This window comes from Gobio gobio, assembly GCF_949357685.1.
Source record: "Gobio gobio genome assembly, chromosome: 13".
Lineage (NCBI taxonomy): Eukaryota > Metazoa > Chordata > Actinopteri > Cypriniformes > Gobionidae > Gobio > Gobio gobio.
This window is the reverse complement of record NC_137106.1, coordinates 633,557-656,236: the sequence shown is the minus strand read 5'-3', so window position 1 is coordinate 656,236 and position 22,680 is coordinate 633,557. Positions and strand designations below refer to the sequence as shown.

General features: G+C 39.4%; 1 protein-coding gene across 1 annotated transcript in view; it reads left to right on the top strand.

Annotated features, from left to right (window-relative positions):
* The window catches only part of dync1h1 (dynein, cytoplasmic 1, heavy chain 1), a 132,340-nt gene that overhangs the window by 25,833 nt on the left and 83,827 nt on the right, over positions 1-22,680 (top strand). Inside the window, exons 16-28 of the mRNA XM_079833960.1 lie at positions 1,083-1,322; positions 1,427-1,582; positions 4,747-4,860; positions 4,940-5,050; positions 8,988-9,197; positions 9,271-9,417; positions 10,601-10,767; positions 10,879-11,052; positions 12,871-13,036; positions 15,470-15,658; positions 15,734-15,928; positions 18,286-18,568; positions 22,557-22,657. Coding sequence (XP_079690086.1) covers positions 1,083-1,322; positions 1,427-1,582; positions 4,747-4,860; positions 4,940-5,050; positions 8,988-9,197; positions 9,271-9,417; positions 10,601-10,767; positions 10,879-11,052; positions 12,871-13,036; positions 15,470-15,658; positions 15,734-15,928; positions 18,286-18,568; positions 22,557-22,657 — 2,253 coding nt within the window. The remainder of the gene's footprint in view (positions 1-1,082; positions 1,323-1,426; positions 1,583-4,746; positions 4,861-4,939; positions 5,051-8,987; positions 9,198-9,270; positions 9,418-10,600; positions 10,768-10,878; positions 11,053-12,870; positions 13,037-15,469; positions 15,659-15,733; positions 15,929-18,285; positions 18,569-22,556; positions 22,658-22,680) is intronic.

Here is a 22,680-nt window from a genome sequence, read left to right as displayed (position 1 = left end):
TCTTCGCCATGCTGGTGGTCAACGAGAAAATATCTGACGCAAAACCGTAAATGTGCAGCGCGAGGGCTTTCAGGCTGAACTGCGTTGCACTCCTGGAAGCGGCAGGCAACGTAATTAATATTCATGATGAGGTGAGCCAGGGTTGCCAGGTTTTCACAACAAAACCCGCACAATTGCACAATCGCTTCAACCCGCGGACATGAAACACAGCCCGCGGCAACAGTGGAAAGCGGGAAAACCACGGACTTGGCAACACTGGCTGTCACTCGCTATGAAAGGATACGCTTCCAGCGCTTCGCACACACATTGCACCAGAACCGTTTTCGGAACCGAAACTTAGGAATTTCGCGCGGTTCTGGTATTTTTCAAAAATCAGTTTCGGTTCTGAATAAGAACCGGTTCTCGGTTCCCAACCCTAGTTATGAACAGGTCATTGAATCTTTGATTCAACCGATTCATTCAAACACTGAATCATTCACTAACACACACACACTGATGCTGTGAGATGTGTTATGGTTCTGCTGTGATCTTTGTTTGGAACTATTTTCGCTGCTGAAATAGAACAAAAACAGCCCAAATTGCATCTAAAATGTAAGTGACTTAATGGTAATTGTTTATGGAGCTGGCGTATGAGATCAGTGTCATGTTCAGTCGTGATGTTCAGGAAAACACACTCTTGCTCGTGTGATGTTGCTTAACTGTATCATATGTTATAAATATATAAATATAAAAACTGCACATTTTTAACCGTGTATGTTCACCGAGTTTCTTTGTACTAGCGGCGCTCATGTGTTTTTGATTTTCTCCTGGAGAGGCGGCGCGAGCCTCAACAGCTCAACCTTATTAACGTCAGTTCAGTTTATATTCTCCACTATTGATCTCCACTTACACTGAGGCAGAATCATTATTGCACTTTGGTGATTCCCTAGTTAGTTTTTGTTTTGACGTTTTACTCAGGATACTTGTCCGTCGGGCAAGTAAAATTATTTTTCACTTACCCCTTAAAAGAATTCACTTGTCCCGGACAAGCGTTAATGTCGAGGCCTGTATTGTGTGATTAAAGTCTCTCGTCCCGTCTGCAGCTGTTCCGCAACGGCCAGCGTCTGCTGGAGAAGCAGCGCTTCCAGTTCCCGCCCTCGTGGCTGTACATCGATAACATCGAGGGCGAATGGGGCGCCTTCAGTGACATCATGAAGCGCAAAGACACGGCCATTCAGCAGCAGGTCGCCAACCTCCAGATGAAGATTGTGCAGGAGGACCGCGCGGTGGAGAACCGCACCACCGATCTGCTCTCCGACTGGGAGAAGACCAAACCAGTAGCGGTACGTGTGTGTGTGTGTGTGTGTGTGTGTGTGTGTGTGTGTGTGTGTGTGTGTGTGTGAGTTCAGGCCTCCACTGAGTGTCCATCTGCTTGTTGCCGCTGCAGGGCAGTCTGCGTCCAGAGGAGGCGCTGCAGTCGCTCACCATCTACGAGGGCAAGTTCGGCCGTCTGAAAGATGACCGGGAGAAATGTGCAAGAGCCAAAGAGGCTCTGGAGCTGACGGACACCGGCCTGCTGAGCAGCAGCGAGGAGCGAGTTCAGGTGCGCGACTGCAGTCAAATCAAACCCATGCATGAAAACTGTTTTTTCCTGTAGTGTCACATTATCTTTTGCAATTTGCTTAACCCTCTGGTGCTCTTCGGTTCAAAAAAAAATTCTGTTTTGAATTTTTTTAAAATCACTGCTTCATCGAAATGATATGAAGCTTGGTGACTTTTCTAGCATTAGGTATGTAAACACGCATAAAAATTGGGGTCGTGATTCGAGCATGCTAAGGGGTCATAAAAAAAAAGGAGCGTTCATTGTAGGGATGCACCGAATATTCGGCCACCGAAAATTTTCGGCCGAAAATGTCCCAAAAGGCCGAAAGACTTTTATCACCGAAACAACACGGCCGAAATGTTGTGATGACGCAAACAGAAAGCGCGACCTGCACGTGCTTGTCTGCGGTGTGGACTTCAGTATATCTGAGAAACACACACATCTGCTCCATGGCCAATCACTGACAGCCAGAGCTCATGTTCTCCATGAGAAGAGGACCAGACTTCACTGTGAAACCCAACGGTTGAATGCAATCTTTAACAGTGGGCATGTTTTAAGCGCGGAACACACTTCAATCCGAGTTCACACACCAACATCGATCAACATGTATCACGAAATTTAAACGATAAATGCCGTTTTGACACTCTTTAATGTGGCATTACTGATCACATCACAGTTCAAGCCGCGGCGCGCACGGTCATCTGTGAGCGCGATCGATCATATTTTCCTTTAAGAATAAACATGAATGACCATTGAGGACACAACTTACGGTCATATGTAGCATATGTGGTGTAATCGCTCAGTCAGTGTTTCAACGGCGGAAAGACCTCAATATAACTGAGGCTAAACTAAACAATAATGTAACTTAGCATCACATTTACCTCAGGCAGTCATTCAGTGTCCACAGCTGTTAGTTCACTTGAGAAATCATCTTTCACTAAATATATGAACTATATTAGCCGTTATATTCATTATATTCTACTGAACCTGTCAATGATATCTTGATTATTTCATGTATGTTTAAGTAAACCTGTCATGAAAATGACAGACACAAATGATCATATTTCAACAACGAATTTGATAAAAAATTATTTTATAATTAGATTTAGAAGTTATTGCAAAAACTGCCTTATGTGAAGTTTACATGTTTGTGTACTGTGTGTTATTTGAGTGTTGATTATTATATCTAAAAATAAATATCAGCTGAATTACGGCTCATAGTTTGGGCTCTGTTGTTAACCTCTAATATTAATGTGCAAGTAAGGGCTCCCTATATAGTTTACAGCAATATCTTCAATAAACATTTAGTTATAATATAATTTATTTAAGGACAGGTACTTTTATTTCAGTAAACCAATAAAAATAAATAAAAAGCCATTTTGTAAAACTGCTGTACCGAGCCGTCAGTTTTGTGTACCGCTAACCCTATTCTACAGTTAATATGGGCTGCACAATCTGAATGCACTTTCTTGTAGTCCTACAGAGAAAAATTTAAAATGCACTAGACCTAAATGCACTTTGTTTTTATGAAAGAACATTTAATTTTAAAACTTTTCTGTAGGCCTGTACATTATTATTTAATGTACAAATGAGTGGGGTCAAGTTAAACATTTTAGTTTGAATTTTATTTTATAAACTTTTTTTTTTAAACTTTAATATTATTTTATGGATTTACAATGCCTTGATTTTAGTAAAGTTAGTACACAGTCATAGCCATAAATGCAATGGTACTAATAATTGGCAGAATTTCTTTCGGTGTTTCGGTTTTCGGCCTTGGTTTCCTCTTTTTCGGTTTTCGGTTTCGGCCAAGAATTTTCATTTTGGTGCATCCCTAGTTCATTGTCTTCGGCCATAGGAAAGGAATTGGAAATCGGCAAAAACACAAAAATTCTCCGAATATTTGTGTTCAATCTACAAATCGGCCACAATGCTGAAAAAAAGTACACAGCAGTGAAGAGGTGACACTCTTAAACATCAAGTGTGATATTGACACACACACACACACACACACACACACACACACACACACACACACACACACACACACACACACACACACATGTTGGGTTTTCATGTTTTATGGGGACTTTCCATAGGCGTAATGGTTTTTATACCGTACATACCGTATATTCTATCCCCCTACACTGCCCCTGCCCCTAAACCTAACCCTCACAGGAGACATTCTGCAATTTTACATTTTCAAAAAACATCACTTAGTCTGATTTATAAGATGTTTTCCTCATGGGGACCTAAAAATGTCCCCACAAGGATGAGGATTTCGGATATTGCTATCTTTGTGGGGACATTTTGTCCCCATAACGTGATGATTACCAGTCCACACACACACACACACACACACACACACACACACACCTATGAACCACATTTGGAATTTTTTTAAATCACAGCTTCATCAGAATGATATGAAACTTGGTGACTTTTCTAGCATTAGGGATGTAAACACACAAAAAATTGGGGGCATGATTCGAGCATGCTAATTGGTCGTAAATAAATACTCCCACTTGTGCTCTTCGGTCAAAAATGACACCATAGGAAATGAATGGGAAATCTGCAAAAAAAAATTCTTTTTCTAACAACAACAAAAAATATCTGAAACTTTATAATAAATAGTCTTTGAGATATTTTAAATGTATATTCAAATACATCAAAAAAAAAAAACATTAAATGTGTTCAAAACAGAACTAGTGAATTCTCAAGCCTCTCATAGACTTCTAGTGGTTACACACATGGTTGCATGATTTCTTACATAATTCCAAAAGAGGGGCTAATCTGCCTTCAAAAAAATAATTTTGAAGGCCTAGTCTCTAGATTAACCTGAAATACTGCAATAATTAAAAAGTGTATAATTTTCAATGGCAAAAATAGACCATAATTATTGCATAAATATTAAAAAATACCATCAAATCATCTCAAAATACAAAATTAAAAAGAAAAAAATCTTATTGAAGAATAATAAATTGCATTGGTTTTACTGGGGTGGAGGAAGTTTTATGTTTAGGTGTCCGGGAAGATGACCAACCCCTAAAGGAAGAGCAGCAGAGGGGTAAAGGCTGCAAGTGTAACTCCGGTCATGAATTGCTCATGTCCTCAGACTCAGATGCACAGATGTAGCTCTGGTTAACCTGTGTTTGCTGCTCTGCCAGGTGGCTCTGGAGGAGCTGCAGGACCTGAAGGGCGTCTGGTCCGAGCTGTCGAAGGTCTGGGAGCAGATCGATCAGATGAAGGAGCAGCCGTGGGTCTCAGTGCAGCCGCGCAAGGTGAGCGCGAGAAACGCTCCTGCCGTCGGTCGCGCAGCCCAGGGTTTGCTTCTCTGACTCCGTGTTCTCGTTCCTACAGCTGCGGCAGAATCTGGACGGCCTCCTGAACCAGCTGAAGAACTTCCCGGCCCGCCTGCGGCAGTACGCCTCCTACGAGTTTGTGCAGCGACTGCTCAAGGGATACATGAAGGTGAGCCGGTCCTGTGATGAAACACGGCGCCATCAAACCTGGAGAGCTTTCGTTTCGAACCAGGGGTTTGGAGCGTGTATCAAACTGTCAAAGTCACATGATTTCAAGATTTAAAATGGGCTTTGTTGCGTCATTACGGTTTGCAAAGTAGTTCATTCCAAGTTTGGAAAAGCTTAATTTCTCCCACCCCTGCTGGGGAAAGTAATCTTACAATATTGCGTTACTTCATAAAGTAACTAATTACATTAATAGTTTTTTTTTTAAAGAAAAGTAATCTTACAATATAATTACTTCACAAAAAAGGTAGCAAGTAGTTACTTTCAGAGGTGTCAAGTAACGAAGTACAAATACTTCGTTACCTTACTTAAGTAGAAATTTTGAGTATCTATACTTTACTGGAGTAATTATTTTTCAGCATACTTTTTACTTCTACTCCTTACATTTTCAAGCAATTATCTGTACTTTCTACTACTTACATTTTAAAAATAGCCTCGTTACTCCTATTCCATTTCGGCATGTTTTCATTCCGGCTTGTCATAAAATAAAAAATACTATCCAGATAAATCGCGCCATCCGGACAGAGTGAATTTGATTGTGGTTGGATGAGAAGGATAAACACAAACCATTCCGACACCCTATTGGGTTGTAGGCTATCAATCACGCCTGCACCTGCACAAATCACACACCATGTGGCCAGATAGGGCGGGTTCTCGCCGACGAGCACGTACTTTGAGCCAATCAGCGATCCGCAGGCAGACGTGCTCAGCCTCATTCATGACTTTAGCCGGGTTTTTAGCGCGATGACTCGGAGCTGTATATTCCAGTGAATCAGTGATCGCTATGCCAGTGGCATAAATACACAGTAAGTTGTATCTACAGTAAAGAGTGGGAGAGTGACTCAACTCTCAAACGTGAATTACACCTGTGACTCGAAGACTCTTTATAAATATAACCGTGACTCCTGTCCATCATCATACACACACTTAGGACATCTGCAACTAGCAACCCCGACAGATGCTGAAAGATGTTAAAATCAACGACTAATCCGTTTTGACTGTGCTAAATGTGCATGTGCCATGTACTTCACGAAAGACATACTGTAGTTTTGTCAAAGCAAAGTGCAACACAAGGGTAAGCGCATTGTTGTTATGTATTTGTTGACGGATTATTGTACAGTATAAATGAATTACGCATTTTGACATTGGTGTGAGCATTAACGTGTGAAATGCCTGTTAATTACATAGCTTTTTCCAATCTCTATATTGGGCACTTTTTGCACGTAAAGTGGCTTCTTACTGTTGACATTGAAAATCTTGTGTTTTTCTAAGGGATTGCGGTTTTGACAGTTTCTACCTGGACATATAGTCATATTTGAACCGTTTTACTGGGATTTTTTTTTTTTTTTTAATCATCAATGTTATGCTTTAAGGAGATAAAATGGTAACTTACTTATCAACATTGATTGGTATGGCAATACAATAATATCACATTATTTTGGCAGTTAAAGTTTTGGTTTTTTTTCTTGGAGTGACTAGTTGCCTATAAGTATTGTAAGAGGTGCAAACTTGTTATCAATAACCAGGCATGTTATCAATAACCATTTTTAAAAAAATATATAAATGTACATTTGGTGAGGTTTTTGGGCTGGAAATTGTTGACCCAATCTGGCCACACTGATCACACATTCAAAAAATGGTTATTGATAACATGCCTCTGAATTTTGACTTTTTGCACCTTTACAATATTTATAGGCAACTAGTCATCAAATCTTCCACTCCATGAAACACGTTAATGCTCATTAGTACACAATATGGTTCTTTAATGTATTTGCATTGTCCTAAAATGCGTTCATTTTCAATGGGAATATATGCGGCTGAAACGCGTAGCCAAGTGCATAATCAACATTAACTTTTTAATATAACATTATAGTCATTATGGCCTTCAGAAAAATGTTTTTTTGAGGAGGTGGGGTATGCACTGTGGCGCGGCCTAATCTTTTGTCCTTAAAGGGATACTTCACCCAAAAATTAAAATTCTGTCATCATTTACTCACCCTCAAGTTGTTCCAAACCTGTATGAGTTTTTGTTCTGAAGATATTTTGAAGAATGTTTGTAACCAAGCAGATAGAGCAACCATTGACTGCCATAGTAGGGGGAAAATGCTATGGCAGTCAATGGTTGCTCTATCTGCTTGTTACAAAAATTCTTCAATCTTCAGAACAAAGAAACTCATACAGGTTTGGAACAATTTGAGTAAATTATGACAGAATTTTCATTTTTGGGTGAACTACCCCTTTAATGGCATTTTTTCCCCTTACATTACTTTTACTTTTATACTTTAAGTAGTTTTGAAACCAGTTACTTTTACACTTTTACTTGAGTAAAAAGCTTGAGTTGATACTTCAACTTCTACAGAAGTCTTTTTAAACCCCAGTATCTATACTTCTACTTGAGTAATGAATGCGAATACTTTTGACACCTCTGGTTACTTTTTATGGAAAGTAATGCTTTATGTAATTACTTTCCATAAAAACTACCGTAATTAGTTACTTTTTATACAGTAACAATATTGTACCATTACTTTCCATAAAAAGTAACTGTTACTTTATAAAAAAAACTCAAAATTGTAACGCGTTTAGTTACTTTTTTAGAAAATAATGCAAAATTGTAACTCGTTACAATATTGCGTTATTTTCTAAAAAAGTAACTAGTTACAATTTTGCGTTTATTTTATAAAGTAACGTTACTTTTTATGGAAAGAACTATTACAATATTCCGTTACTTAATTAAAAGTAACAAATTATGGTAGTTTTTATGGAAAGTACTGTTAAAATATTGCGTTACTTCATAAAGTAACTACTTTTCTTTAAAAAAAACCTAGTAATGTAATTAATGTTACAATATAATTACTTCACAAAAAAGGTAGCAAGTAGTTACTTTTTATGGAAAGTACGGTTACAATATTGCGTAACTTCATAAAGTAATGTTTTCTTTTTAAGGAAAGTAATGCTTTATGTTATTGTTTTCCATAAAACTACCGTAATTAGTAACGTTTTATAAAGTAACGCAATATTGTAACATTAATTTCCATAAAAAGTAACCGTTACTTTATAAAATAGTGTAAAATTTTAACGTTACAATATTGCGTTATTTTATAAAGTAACTGTTACTTTTTATGGAAAGTACGGTTACAATATTGCTTTACTTTATAAAAAGTAACTAATTACATCGTTTTTATGTAAAGTACTGTTACAATATTGCATTACTTAATTAAAAGTAACTAATTATGGTAGTTTTTATGGAAAGTACTGTTACAATATTGCGTTACTTAATAAAAAGTTACTAATTACGGTAGTTTTTATGGAAAGTACAGTTACAATATTGCGTTACTTCATAAAAAGTAACTAATTACGGTAGTTTTTATGGAAAGTACTGTTACAATATTGCGTTACTTAATAAAAAGTTACTAACTACGGTAGTTTTTACAGAAAGTATTGTTACAATATTGCGTTACTGTATAAAATAACTAATTACGGTAGTTTTTATGGAAAGTACTGTTACAATATTGCGTTACTTAATAAAAAGCTAATAATTACGGTAGTTTTTATGGAAAGTACTGTTACAATATTGCGTTACTTCATAAAAAGTAACTAATTACGGTAGTTTTTATGGAAAGTACTGTTACAATATTGCGTTACTTAATAAAAAGTTACTAATTACGGTAGTTTTTACAGAAAGTATTGTTACAATATTGCGTTACTATATAAAATAACTAATTATGGTAGTTTTTATGGAAAGTACTGTTACAATATTGCGTTACTTCATAAAAAGTTACTAATTACGGTAGTTTTTACAGAAAGTATTGTTACAATATTGCGTTACTTTCAAATTTGGGTAACCGTTTGGAAAAGCTTAATTTGTCCCATCCCTTGTTCAGGTGAACATGCTGGTGATTGAGCTGAAGTCCGAGGCGCTGAAGGACCGCCACTGGAAGCAGCTCATGAAGCGTCTGCATGTCAACTGGGTTCTGTCGGAGCTGAGTCTGGGCCAGATCTGGGACGTGGACCTGCAGAGGAACGAGATGGTGGTGAAGGACGTGCTGCTGGTGGCCCAGGGAGAGATGGCTCTGGAGGAGTTCCTCAAACAGGTCAGAGCGGCTCCGCTGCGGCTGTGCTTCTGTAGATGAGGCTGTGTTCAAACACTGCTCCTTCCGCCCGCAGATCCGCGAGGTGTGGAACTCGTACGAGCTCGATCTGGTCAACTATCAGAACAAGTGTCGTCTGATTCGCGGATGGGACGACCTGTTCAACCGGGTCAAGGAGCACATCAACAGCGTGTCCGCCATGAAGCTCTCCCCGTACTATAAGGTAAGCGAGCGGAAACGCACGCATGAGTAGGCCTGTCGCGATAGTCAATAAATCAATTAATCGCACGATAAAAAAAATTAGCTCGATTAATTTTTCCGGGCGCGATCATTTCCAGCGTACGTTTTTATATCCATTTTTGCCGAGCGTTACATTATGATCACGCTCTTATAGATGTAAATGCTTCCAAGTGCGACAAGACATAAGAGAATGCACTGTGTGTGTGTGTGTGTGTGTGTGTGTGTGTGGCTGCGTCTCATGTCAGCTAATCGAGGGACACTCTGACACACACACTCGACGCACAGACAGACTCGTGTCAGTCTCCTGCTCACATCGAGTTCTCTTTTGCTCAAGTAACTAATTACGGTAGTTTTTATGGAAAGTAATGTTACAATATTGCGTTACTGTATAAAACGTAACTAATTACGGTAGTTTTTATGGAAAGTAATGTTACAATATTGCGTTACTGTATAAAAAGTAACTAATTACGGTAGTTTTTATGGAAAGTAATGTTATATTTTGCGTTACTTTATAAAAAGTAACTAATTACGGTAGTTTTTATGGAAAGTAATGTTACAATATTGCGTTACTTTATAAAAAGTAATTACGGTAGTTTTTATGGAAAGTAATGCTACAATATTGCGTTACTTTATAAAAAGTAATTACGGTAGTTTTTATGGAAAGTAATGTTACAATATTTTGCGTTACTTTATAAAAAGTAATTAGGGTCGTTTTTATGGAAAGTAATGTTACAATATTGCGTTACTTTATAAAAAGTAACTAATTACGGTAGTTTTTATGGAAAGTAATGTTACAATATTGTTTTTTTTTTATGGATTCCCAGCACTTCCTAAAACACAATCATCCGCTGCAGTTTTCAGCTGTTTATTCAAGAGCATTTTGTTTTTGGTTGTTTTGTTCATTTATTGTGTATATTTAAAATGTTTTCCGTTTTCAGTGTTAAATATTCTTTAGAAATAAAAGTGTATTGATCTTTGAAAAGGTGTACCTGCATTATTACGCCATTATCACTATTTTAGATGAAAATGGTCTCAGAACGACAATATTATCGTTTATCGCAACAATTTCTTGGCTAATTAATCGTCCAGCAGAATGTGTTATCGTGCCCGGCCTAGGCTTGAGGTGGAGGTGTCGTAGTTCCTCCGTTAACCCCGTCTCTCCGCAGGTGTTTGAGGAAGACGCTCTGAGCTGGGAGGATAAACTCAACCGCATCATGGCGCTGTTCGACGTCTGGATCGATGTGCAGCGGCGATGGGTTTACCTGGAAGGAATCTTCACCGGAAGCGCAGACATCAAACACCTGCTTCCTGTGGAGACCCAGCGCTTCCAGAGGTCAGTGGCCCGTCCATCATCAGACCAGTGCTGCAGCTCTCCGGCCATCATCAGACCAGTGCTGCAGCTCTCTGGCCGCGGATTGAACATGTGACTCGTTTGTTTTCACAGCATCAGCACAGAGTTTCTGGCTCTGATGAAGAAGGTGACCAAGTCTCCTCTGGTCATGGACGTCCTGAACATTCAGGGGGTTCAGAGGTCACTGGAGAGACTCGCAGATCTGCTGGGAAAGATCCAGAAAGCACTGGGAGAATATCTGGAGAGGGAGCGCTCGTCTTTCCCCAGGTCAGTGGCCATTAGACGTCAGGAAACGGAAGAGAGTTCGTTTTAGGGGTTCATTTGCGTTATTTTATAATGTAACCGTTACTTTTTATGGAAAGTAATGCTTAAGTAATTACTTTCGATAAATGAAAACCTAACTTGACTAAACATAAAACAGGACAAGGTTGACTATAATAAAAATGTTGGTTGTAGGGTTTGGTATCGTTTGCAGTTTAACGATCCCTAATTTCGCCATGTTTAGTAGGGCTGAAACGATTAGTCGACAATAAAAAACGTGCATGTTGGAGCACAACTAACTAACTAGCGGTACATCTCTTTATTAGAGAATGCAATACTACTAATCATTTTAATAATATTAACAATAATATCATTACAGTAATGTGGTGATTTATTTAGCATTTAGCTTGGAGTCAGGACTGTTTTTATTATTATAACACTGTTAGTCTCATCACTCGCCTGTATTTTGTTCATATGCATGAAGACTCACAAGAGGCGATGTTAGGAAGAATATCATGTCAGTTACTTTTTCATATTGTTAATTAAAAGGTGAATGAGAATCTGTCTAACAATTGTCATGTAAGAGAATAATATATATATATATGTAATGTAATGTAATTTTGTCTGCAATGTCATTTGCAGATTAATATTTTTAGCGTTCTTTGTAGAGGTCGACCGATAGTGGATTTTACCGATAACTAGCACTTGCCGATAACCGATTAATCGACTGATAGTTTTTAAAATGGATACTGGATAAAAAAACATAAGTAAAACAGTGCTGAACTTTATAACAAGAAATTAAAAAAAGTACTGATTCATGAAAATGTGCTAAATTAAAAACATATAAATATGAATATTAAAATAAGATCTAACCGAACAAATTCTTCAGAAAATAATTTAAACATTAAAATATTACTGGTCAAATTTGTTTCTTTATCTATAACCTAGAAACATGTACATTTTCATAAGTAACACTATGCAAGTCCCTGTGCAACAAGGATGTGTTAGCTTACATGAACTATAAGAATTATGCATACTTTTTTACAGCAATTAATATGAGCAGTATTGTACCTTGATCATTCATGTTAGTTCATGGTGCGTAACCAAGGTTACCAGATAAAATACAAATTCTAACTCAATTAAATGTTGAAATGAGCATACTAACAATGAACAATACTTCCAAAGCATTTATTAACCTTAGTCAATGTTACAAATGGAATCTTTTGTAACATTGTAACATTTTTGCCGATAACCGATTGTTCCACTAATCAACTATCGGTGCCGATTAATCGGCAAAAATGGTGAATCTGTCGACCTCTAATTCTTTGTGTCCTGAAGTAAATGTCCTCTTTTTCTGTTTCAGTTCTAAGAAAAGCAGTGGGCCTGTTATTGTTTGTACATTGTACATTCAAACATCAATTTTTTTGTTGTTTGTAATGCAGCTAATTTTTGTATATTATTATCTATTTGTTGAATTGAAAGCGAACAGAATATTTAAACAATGCTTTGAGTTCTCAGAACTCATAATCACACACAAACGCTCTCTAAGTTCATTAAAACAACCATTTCAAAAGCTGAAGTGACTTTCTTTTTAGAATAGAATATGTATAACTCATTGTTTTAACTAATTGAAAAAGCTGAGTAATCGTTCAAAATGTACCGATTAGTCGTCAATGACAATGACAATAGTCAACGATTAGTCGATTAATCGGTCTAATAATCGTTAGATTAATCGCTTATTAAAATAATCGTTTGTTGCAGCTGTAATGTTTATTAGGTGGAGTAATCGCTGAAGACTCACCGGACTCTTTCTGTTTCCTGCAGGTTCTACTTTGTTGGTGATGAGGATTTGCTGGAGATCATCGGTAACAGTAAGAACGTGGCCAAACTGCAGAAACACTTCAAGAAAATGTTTGCTGGTGTTTCCAGCATCCTGCTGAATGAGGACAACACTGAGGTGCTGGGCATCTCGTCCCGAGAGGGCGAGGAGGTACGTCACATGACCAAGACCCGCTCCATAGAGTCATCACTAGGGGTCGACCGATGTGGATTTTTTAGTGCCGATACCGATTTTTTTTTTTTTTCATCAGCTTTAGCCGATGAGCGATACGGGCTGCCGATTTTCTGGAGCCGATATTTGGAGCCGATGCTGCTTTTGCTCCCTCAATTTACATCATAAAAATGACACAATGATCAGGATGATAATTTAAAATTTAAAAAAGGAACATTTATTGAACTAAAAAAAAACTATATTTAACAAATAGTAATAACAGGTGAGGTAGAACAAGAAAAAAAGAGTTCAGTGGTGAAAATAAATATTTAAGCATAAATAAAATAATGACACTATTGCACACAGTATCAACAAGCGAGCAGCATCATAAAGTGCACACTGACTGTACTATACTTCATTTAAAACTATTCACAACCTAGTCTTTTAATGCTTACACTCTAAAAATGGCTGGGTTAAAAATAACCCAAGTTGGGTTGAATATGGACTAACCCAGCAATTGGGTTGTTTTGACCCAGCGGTTGGGTTAAATGTTTGCTCAAAACAACCCAATTGATGGGTTAGTCCATTTTCAACCCAACTTGGGTTATTTTTAACCCAGCATTGTTAAGAGTGTGGGTGCACTTCACCTAATCTCTTGTAGAGCAACACCAGCGGTGATTCAGGAAAAAATCTCCCAATGCTCCATGTGAAACTTCAGTCTTTCCACCTTTTACCATCGTGTCAATTCTCAGTTGATTTTGATTAATATGCGCGAGGGAGCGCAAGAGTTTGAAGACGGTGAGAGCTGCCCTGTGGACGCCTGTCTGGAAATAATGCAGGGGAAAAATATCGGTGAACGCAGCAGTCTTATATCGGCCGATACACGTAAAAATCGCAAATATCGGCGAACGCAGCAGCCTTATATCGGCCGATACACGTAAAAATCGCAAATATCGGTGAACGCAGCAGCCTTATATCGGCCGATACACGTAAAAATCGCAAATATCGGCGAACGCAGCAGCCTTATATCGGCCGATACACGTAAAAATCGCAAATATCGGTGAACGCAGCAGCCTTATATCAGCCGATACACGTAAAAATCGCAAATATCGCTGAACGCAGCAGCCTTATATCAGCCAATACACGTAAAAATCGCAAATATCGGTGAACGCAGCAGCCTTATATCAGCCAATACACGTAAAAATCGCAAATATCGGTGAACGCAGCAGCCTTATATCGGCCAATACACGTAAAAATCGCAAATATCGGTGAACGCAGCAGCCTTATATCGGCCAATACACGTAAAAATCGCAAATATCGGTGAACGCAGCAGCCTTATATCGGCCAATACACGTAAAAATCGCAAATATCGGTGAACGCAGCAGCCTTATATCGGCCAATACACGTAAAAATCGCAAATATCGGCGAACGCAGCAGCCTTATATCGGCCAATACACATAAAAATCGCAAATATCGGTGAACGCAGCAGCCTTATATCGGCCAATACACGTAAAAATCGCAAATATCGGTGAACGCAGCAGCCTTATATCGGCCAATACACGTAAAAATCGCAAATATCGGTGAACGCAGCAGCCTTATATCAGCCAATACACGTAAAAATCGCAAATATCGGTGAACGCAGCAGCCTTATATCAGCCAATACACGTAAAAATCGCAAATATCGGTGAACGCAGCAGCCTTATATCAGCCAATACACGTAAAAATCGCAAATATCGGTGAACGCAGCAGCCTTATATCAGCCAATACACATAAAAATCGCAAATATCGGTGAACGCAGCAGCCTTATATCAGCCAATACACGTAAAAATCGCAAATATCGGCGAACGCAGCAGCCTTATATCGGCCGATACATGTAAAAATCGCAAATATCGGTGAACGCAGCAGCCTTATATCGGCCAATACACGTAACAATCGCAAATATCGGTGAACGCAGCAGCCTTATATCGGCCAATACACGTAAAAATCGCAAATATCGGTGAACGCAGCAGCCTTATATCAGCCAATACACGTAAAAATCGCAAATATCGGTGAACGCAGCAGCCTTATATCAGCCAATACACATAAAAATCGCAAATATCGGTGAACGCAGCAGCCTTATATCAGCCAATACACGTAAAAATCGCAAATATCGGTGAACGCAGCAGCCTTATATCAGCCAATACACATAAAAATCGCAAATATCGGTGAACGCAGCAGCCTTATATCAGCCAATACACGTAAAAATCGCAAATATCGGTGAACGCAGCAGCCTTATATCAGCCAATACACGTAAAAATCGCAAATATCGGTGAACGCAGCAGCCTTATATCGGCCAATACACGTAAAAATCGCAGATATGGGCCGATATATCGGTCTAACACGAGTCCTCACCCCATCAGCCCCGCTCAAGGCTGGATGTGCTGCTGTGTTCAGGTGTTCTACAAGACGCCAGTGTCCATCACGGAGCACCCGAAGATCAACGAGTGGCTGACGCTGGTGGAGCACGAGATGCGGGTGACGCTGGCCAAGCTGCTGGCGGAGTCCGTGACCGAGGTGGCCGCCTTCAACAAGGGCACGGGCATCGACCTGAGCACCTACCTCCAGTGGATCGACCGCTACCAGGTGAGCCGCCCTCTGAGGCCCAGCAGCCTCTGCACACCGGCTCATGACCTCTGAACCCGTGTCCTCTGCCTCCAGGCCCAGCTGGTGGTTCTGTCCACTCAGATCGACTGGTCTGAGAATGTGGAGAACGCTCTGACCACGATCGCGGGCGGAGGGAACATGGCTCCTCTGCAGGCCGTGCTGACCAATGTGGAGGCGACGCTCAACCTGCTGGCGGACACCGTCCTGATGGAGCAGCCGCCGCTCCGCAGGAGGAAACTGGAGCACCTGGTGAGAAGCGTGTGTGTGTGTGTGTGTGTGTGTGTGTGTGTGTGTGTGTGTGTGTGTGTGCGCTGAATCTGGAGACATTTGACAGGGTTCCCACTCTTCTTGAAAGTACTTGAATTTCAGACGCATGGATTCAAGGCCTGGTAAGTACTTGAAAACAAACAGGTCCTTGAAAGTCCTTGATTTAAGCATGAACCTCATTTTGTTAGAGTGTGTGTGTGTGTGTGTGGCTGCGTCTCATGTCAGCTAATCGAGGGACACTCTAAGACACACACACACACACACACACACACACACACACTCGACGCACAGACAGACTCGCGTCAGTCTCCTGCTCACATCGAGTTCTCTTTTGCTCAAGTAACTAATTACGGTCGTTTTTATGGAAAGTAGTGTTACAGTATTGCATCACTTTATAAAGTAATTACGGTAGTTTATATGGAAAGTATTGTTACAATATTGCGTTACTTTATAAAAAGTCCTGATGGAGCAGCCACCGCTACGCAGGAGGAAACTGGAGCATCTGGTGAGAAGCGTGCGTGCGTGCGTGCGTTGAATCTGGAGACATTTGACAGGGTTCCCACTCTTCTGGAAAGTTCTGGAATTTCAGACGCATGGATTCAAGGCCTGGAAAGTACTTGAAAACAAACACGTCATTGAAAGTGCTTGAGTTAAGCATGAGCTGTATTGTGTTAGAGTGTGTGTGCTGTTACAAACACTGGCCAAAGCCAGAACAGAACCGCATTACAGGAGGAAGATATCCCAAAATAATCCTGCTGTTCCAGAAGCGCCATCGACTGTCTAAAGCCGTATTCAGATGGTCATTGTTTCTCATGGGGTCATACGGTGTTGTCATCATCATCAGGGGCTAGTCTGGGATTATATTGCCGTCCGAATCCAGAATATCAGTGTTTTTCTCCCACCACCTGCGTAAAAATCTCCAGTCGAATTACCAACTGCCTTTAGACTAAATTTTTCAACTTAATATCCAAATAAATCTAAATTAACCATATCAACTAAATTACTGCTCTAATTTCTGATCTAAAGCCCACACTGTCACTGTATGATAATTGAAATGAACCGATGGCATCAGCGTTTTCGCCAGAATGGCTATACAGCTGAATAAAATTATGCTGCATTATTTTCCTGTTTAACAAGTCAAGTCAACTTTATTTATATAGCGCTTTTAACAATGCCGATTGTTTCAGAGCAGCTTTACAGTGTTAAACAGGAAAATAATGCAGCATAATTTTATTCAGCCGTCTAGCCATAAAGGTCATCAGTTCATTTCAATTATCATACAGTGACAGTGTGGGCTTTAGATCAGTCATTTAGTTTATATGGTAAATTTAGTTTAATAATTAGATTTATTTCGATATTTAGTTGAAAAATTTATAAAAATTTAGTGTCCCACTGTGAAGCTGCTTCGAAACAATCTGCATTGTTAAAAGCGCTATATATAAATAAAGTTGACTTGACAAACACCAAAGTCATGTGATAATTTAATTGCCGTCCAAGATGAGATCACTTCAAAATTCACTGTTTATATACTTTTTGGCCACTGTAGGCCACCGTACGGTTGCGCTTCACTGTCATTTGGATGCATTTTAAAGATCATTACTGAAATGCTGGCGAGTATTTACAAGAGCAAGATATTTCATCACCGCTCAAAAAATAAAAATAAAAGCACAAACATTTGAAATAGGCCGTTATTACGGCAGCGATTATATCTGATAAATATAAAATATGTGCAGGTCTTAAAAGCCTTCAGATAGATTTTTAAAAAGGTTCATGTACAGGTGATTTAATACATAATTTTGCATATTTTTAATGCCTAACAATTAACTTGTCCATATCTTTTCATTTAATTGGAAAATTCAAGTATACAATATTATCTCTATATTTTGATGTTTTAATGAAGTAATGATTTATATAAAAGAAAACTAAAACTAGTGTGAAATAAATGTTAAAAGCAGGAATAAGAGCACCTGCCTCGTTCCTCATTGGATTATGTAAAATTGGAAATTTTTCCTCATTGGAAATTGTATTGTATATGCTTTAGCGTTACTGCAGTTATGATACACACAGGTACAGGAGGTGTGTGATATATTGGCAGTAACACGCACACCTTTATCGTATTTATTGTGCTTGATTTAAAATAAAAGGTGCTTTAAAAAGTCCTTGAATCTAGTGTTAGTGAAAGAGAGTGGTAACCCTGATTCGAGAAAACAACTAATCCATTACATTGAAACAAATCAGGCAACTAAACAATCAACCAATCAGCTGTTAGATTTAAGAACACAGTTAGATCATACTAGTTTAGCTCAACCACTAAAGGCACACGCGTGTTTTATCCCCAGATCACGGAGTTGGTGCACCAGAGAGACGTGTCCAGAGCTCTGATCCGGAACAAGATCGATAACCCCAAATCCTTCGAGTGGCTCAGTCAGATGCGCTTCTACTTCGACCCCAAGCAGACGGACGTCCTCCAGCAGCTGTCCATCCAGATGGCCAATGCCAAGTTCAACTACGGCTTCGAGTACCTGGGGGTGCAGGATAAGCTGGTGCAGACTCCGCTGACCGACCGCTGCTACCTGACCATGACCCAGGCGCTGGAGGCCCGTCTGGGCGGATCGCCCTTCGGTCAGTGTGTGCTGATTAGGGTTGGGTACCGAAACACTGTGCCAATATGGCACCGGTACTTATATAACCGCTATGTACCGGACCGAATCAGAACGCAGATTTCGGTTCCTCATTTCGGTGCCAAAATTCAAACGTGCTTTCGCGCTTTGGCTGGCACCGAGCCAGAGACAGACACTCTCAGAGCTGGTCACATCACATCTCATGACAACTATTCTGTGTTTTCAACCACATCTCATGACAACTATTCAGTGTTTTCAACCACATCTCATGACAACTATTCAGTGTTTTCAACCACATCTCATGACAACTATTCAGTGTTTTCAACCACATCTCATGACAACTATTCAGTGTTTTCAACCACATCTCATGACAACTATTCAATGTTTTCAACCACATCTCATGACAACTATTCAGTGTTTTCAACCACATCTCATGACAACTATTCAGTGTTTTCAACCACATCTCATGACAACTATTCAGTGTTTTCAACCACATCTCATGACAACTATTCAATTTTTTCAACCACATCTCATGACAACTATTCAATGTTTTCAACCACATCTCATGACAACTATTCAATGTTTTCAACCACATCTCATGACAACTATTCAGTGTTTTCAACCACATCTCATGACAACTATTCAATGTTTTCAACCACATCTCATGACAACTATTCAGTGTTTTCAACCACATCTCATGACAACTATTCAGTGTTTTCAACCACATCTCATGACAACTATTCAGTGTTTTCAACCACATCTCATGACAACTAAAAACATTTGACAGGGTTCCCACTCTTCTGGAAAGTTCTGGAATTTCAGACGCATGGATTCAAGGCCTGGAAAGTACTTGAAAACAAACACGTCATTGAAAGTGCTTGAGTTAAGCATGAGCTGTATTGTGTTAGAGTGTGTGTGCTGTTACAAACACTGGCCAAAGCCAGAACAGAACCGCATTACAGGAGGAAGATATCCCAAAATAATCCTGCTGTTCCAGAAGCGCCATCGACTGTCTAAAGCCGTATTCAGATGGTCATTGTTTCTCATGGGGTCATACGGTGTTGTCATCATCATCAGGGGCTAGTCTGGGATTATATTGCCGTCCGAATCCAGAATATCAGTGTTTTTCTCCCACCACCTGCGTAAAAATCTCCAGTCGAATTACCAACTGCCTTTAGACTAAATTTTTCAACTTAATATCCAAATAAATCTAAATTAACCATATCAACTAAATTACTGCTCTAATTTCTGATCTAAAGCCCACACTGTCACTGTATGATAATTGAAATGAACCGATGGCATCAGCGTTTTCGCCAGAATGGCTATACAGCTGAATAAAATTATGCTGCATTATTTTCCTGTTTAACAAGTCAAGTCAACTTTATTTATATAGCGCTTTTAACAATGCCGATTGTTTCAGAGCAGCTTTACAGTGTTAAACAGGAAAATAATGCAGCATAATTTTATTCAGCCGTCTAGCCATAAAGGTCATCAGTTCATTTCAATTATCATACAGTGACAGTGTGGGCTTTAGATGGCACCGGTACTTATATAACCGGTATGTACCGGACCGAATCAGAACGCAGATTTCGGTTCCTCATTTCGGTGCCAAAATTCAAACGTGCTTTCGCGCTTTGGCTGGCACCGAGCCAGAGACAGACACTCTCAGAGCTGGTCACATCACATCTCATGACAACTATTCTGTGTTTTCAACCACATCTCATGACAACTATTCAGTGTTTTCAACCACATCTCATGACAACTATTCAGTGTTTTCAACCACATCTCATGACAACTATTCAGTGTTTTCAACCACATCTCATGACAACTATTCAGTGTTTTCAACCACATCTCATGACAACTATTCAATGTTTTCAACCACATCTCATGACAACTATTCAGTGTTTTCAACCACATCTCATGACAACTATTCAGTGTTTTCAACCACATCTCATGACAACTATTCAGTGTTTTCAACCACATCTCATGACAACTATCAATTTTTTCAACCACATCTCATGACAACTATTCAATGTTTTCAACCACATCTCATGACAACTATTCAATGTTTTCAACCACATCTCATGACAACTATTCAGTGTTTTCAACCACATCTCATGACAACTATTCAATGTTTTCAACCACATCTCATGACAACTATTCAGTGTTTTCAACACATCTCATGACAACTATTCAGTGTTTTCAACCACATCTCATGACAACTATTCAGTGTTTTCAACCACATCTCATGACAACTATTCAGTGTTTTCAACCACATCTCATGACAACTAATTCAGTGTTTTCAACACATCTCATGACACTATTCAGTGTTTTCAACCACATCTCATGACAACTATTCATTGTTTTCAACCACATCTCATGACAACTATTCATTGTTTTCAACCACATCTCATGACAACTATTCAGTGTTTTCAACCACATCTCATGACAACTATTCAGTGTTTTCAACCACATCTCATGACAACTATTCAATGTTTTCAACCACATGTTTATTTCAGGTTTCAGACATTTAAATGCTCATAAGTAGGCTACTAGCAAAAAACACACACTGATGTCTATGGAAGCGGCGATGACAATCCTTTAAGACGGTTATAATTTGACTAACGTTACGTGTTTTATTCACATCAGATACATGCACATTATATAGTAAATATATAGTTTACTCTATTCTTCCTCCAGTTCACTGGTCACTTATGCCGCGTTCCAGGCAACCCGTAACACGTGTTTTTCCAACCTTCTACCCGTTGAAAGTGCACTGGAACGGCAGTCAAACCTGTGACTTCCCACCCGTGAACTCGTACTAGATCGATGTACTCCCAGTTACGAGTTTTGACGTCACATAGCCCGCGAAGCAACAATGGCAGCCCCCTACGAATTGCAATGTTTATGAAACAAATAAACAAATAATGTAAAATAAAAGGTATAACAGCTTTTCTTGCCGTCTGCGCTGTTTTTCTCCTCTGTTTCTCTCAAATAAGCAAGGAGGAAGCACCTTTGGCGATAGAAATGATTGTAAATGAGCATACACCCCGTACAGTCCGCCACGCTTTGTTTACATCGAACTACCACACAATTCCTTGCTCTCAGGCAGTTTGGCGTGACTTTCCCTGGAACACTACAAAGTCGTGAGTCGTGGTTTGAAGTTGTAATTTTACGGGCTCAAAAACCTGCCTGGAACGCAGCATTACTTTCATGTATTTCGTGAGACGAGAATGAACTCAAGTGTTGTAAATCCGACAGATCCGATTCTGAGGCGCAAACTAACATGGCGCCGCCCATTGCGCTTTATAGATCAACTAACACACATTCACTCACACATTTGAACATCAGATAGTTCGTGACACAGTTAAGAAGTTTGTGATATTTTGAATAAAAAGAAAAAACGAAATAAACCCGATACAGCTGAGCTGTCAGCGCTATTGCGGCTGCTGTGTGTCATGTGAGAAACATGACGCGTCGCCATGGAAACATTAAGGAGATGCGTTCTAAAATATTTAGCCAGAGAATATGATCATATTTCAAAATAAAGCTGAAGCTCGAAGCTGGTTTGTAGCAGACTAAGAATACAGACTACTGTTGTTATTACTGTAACTGTTATTTAGAGTTAAATTAGGCCTGTTGTAGTTGGGTTAGGTGGCTTAGGTTTTACTGTGAATTTGTAAATAAGTAAATTGTGTTTTGTATTTATTTATATTCATAAATTTAAGTATACATTAAACTTTTAATAAATGGTTCAATTTATATAAAAAATTAATGAATAAAAAAGCCATTTCATTTCATCCACCTCGTTTTGTGGCCTTTTTTTTTTTTTAAAGTATCGGTTCAGGCACCGTTTAGGCACCGGTACCGTTTAAAAGTATCGGGTTGGCACCGGAATTGAAAAAAACCCAAACGATACCCAACCCTAGTGCTGATAGAGTCCGGCTGAAGGGGAAGGTGCAGTGCTGACGGATGCTCTTGTTTCGCAGGTCCTGCTGGAACGGGAAAGACTGAGTCGGTCAAAGCTCTCGGGCACCAGCTGGGCCGCTTCGTCCTGGTCTTCAACTGCGACGAGACCTTCGACTTCCAGGTAGGCTTGTGTGACCGCGATGG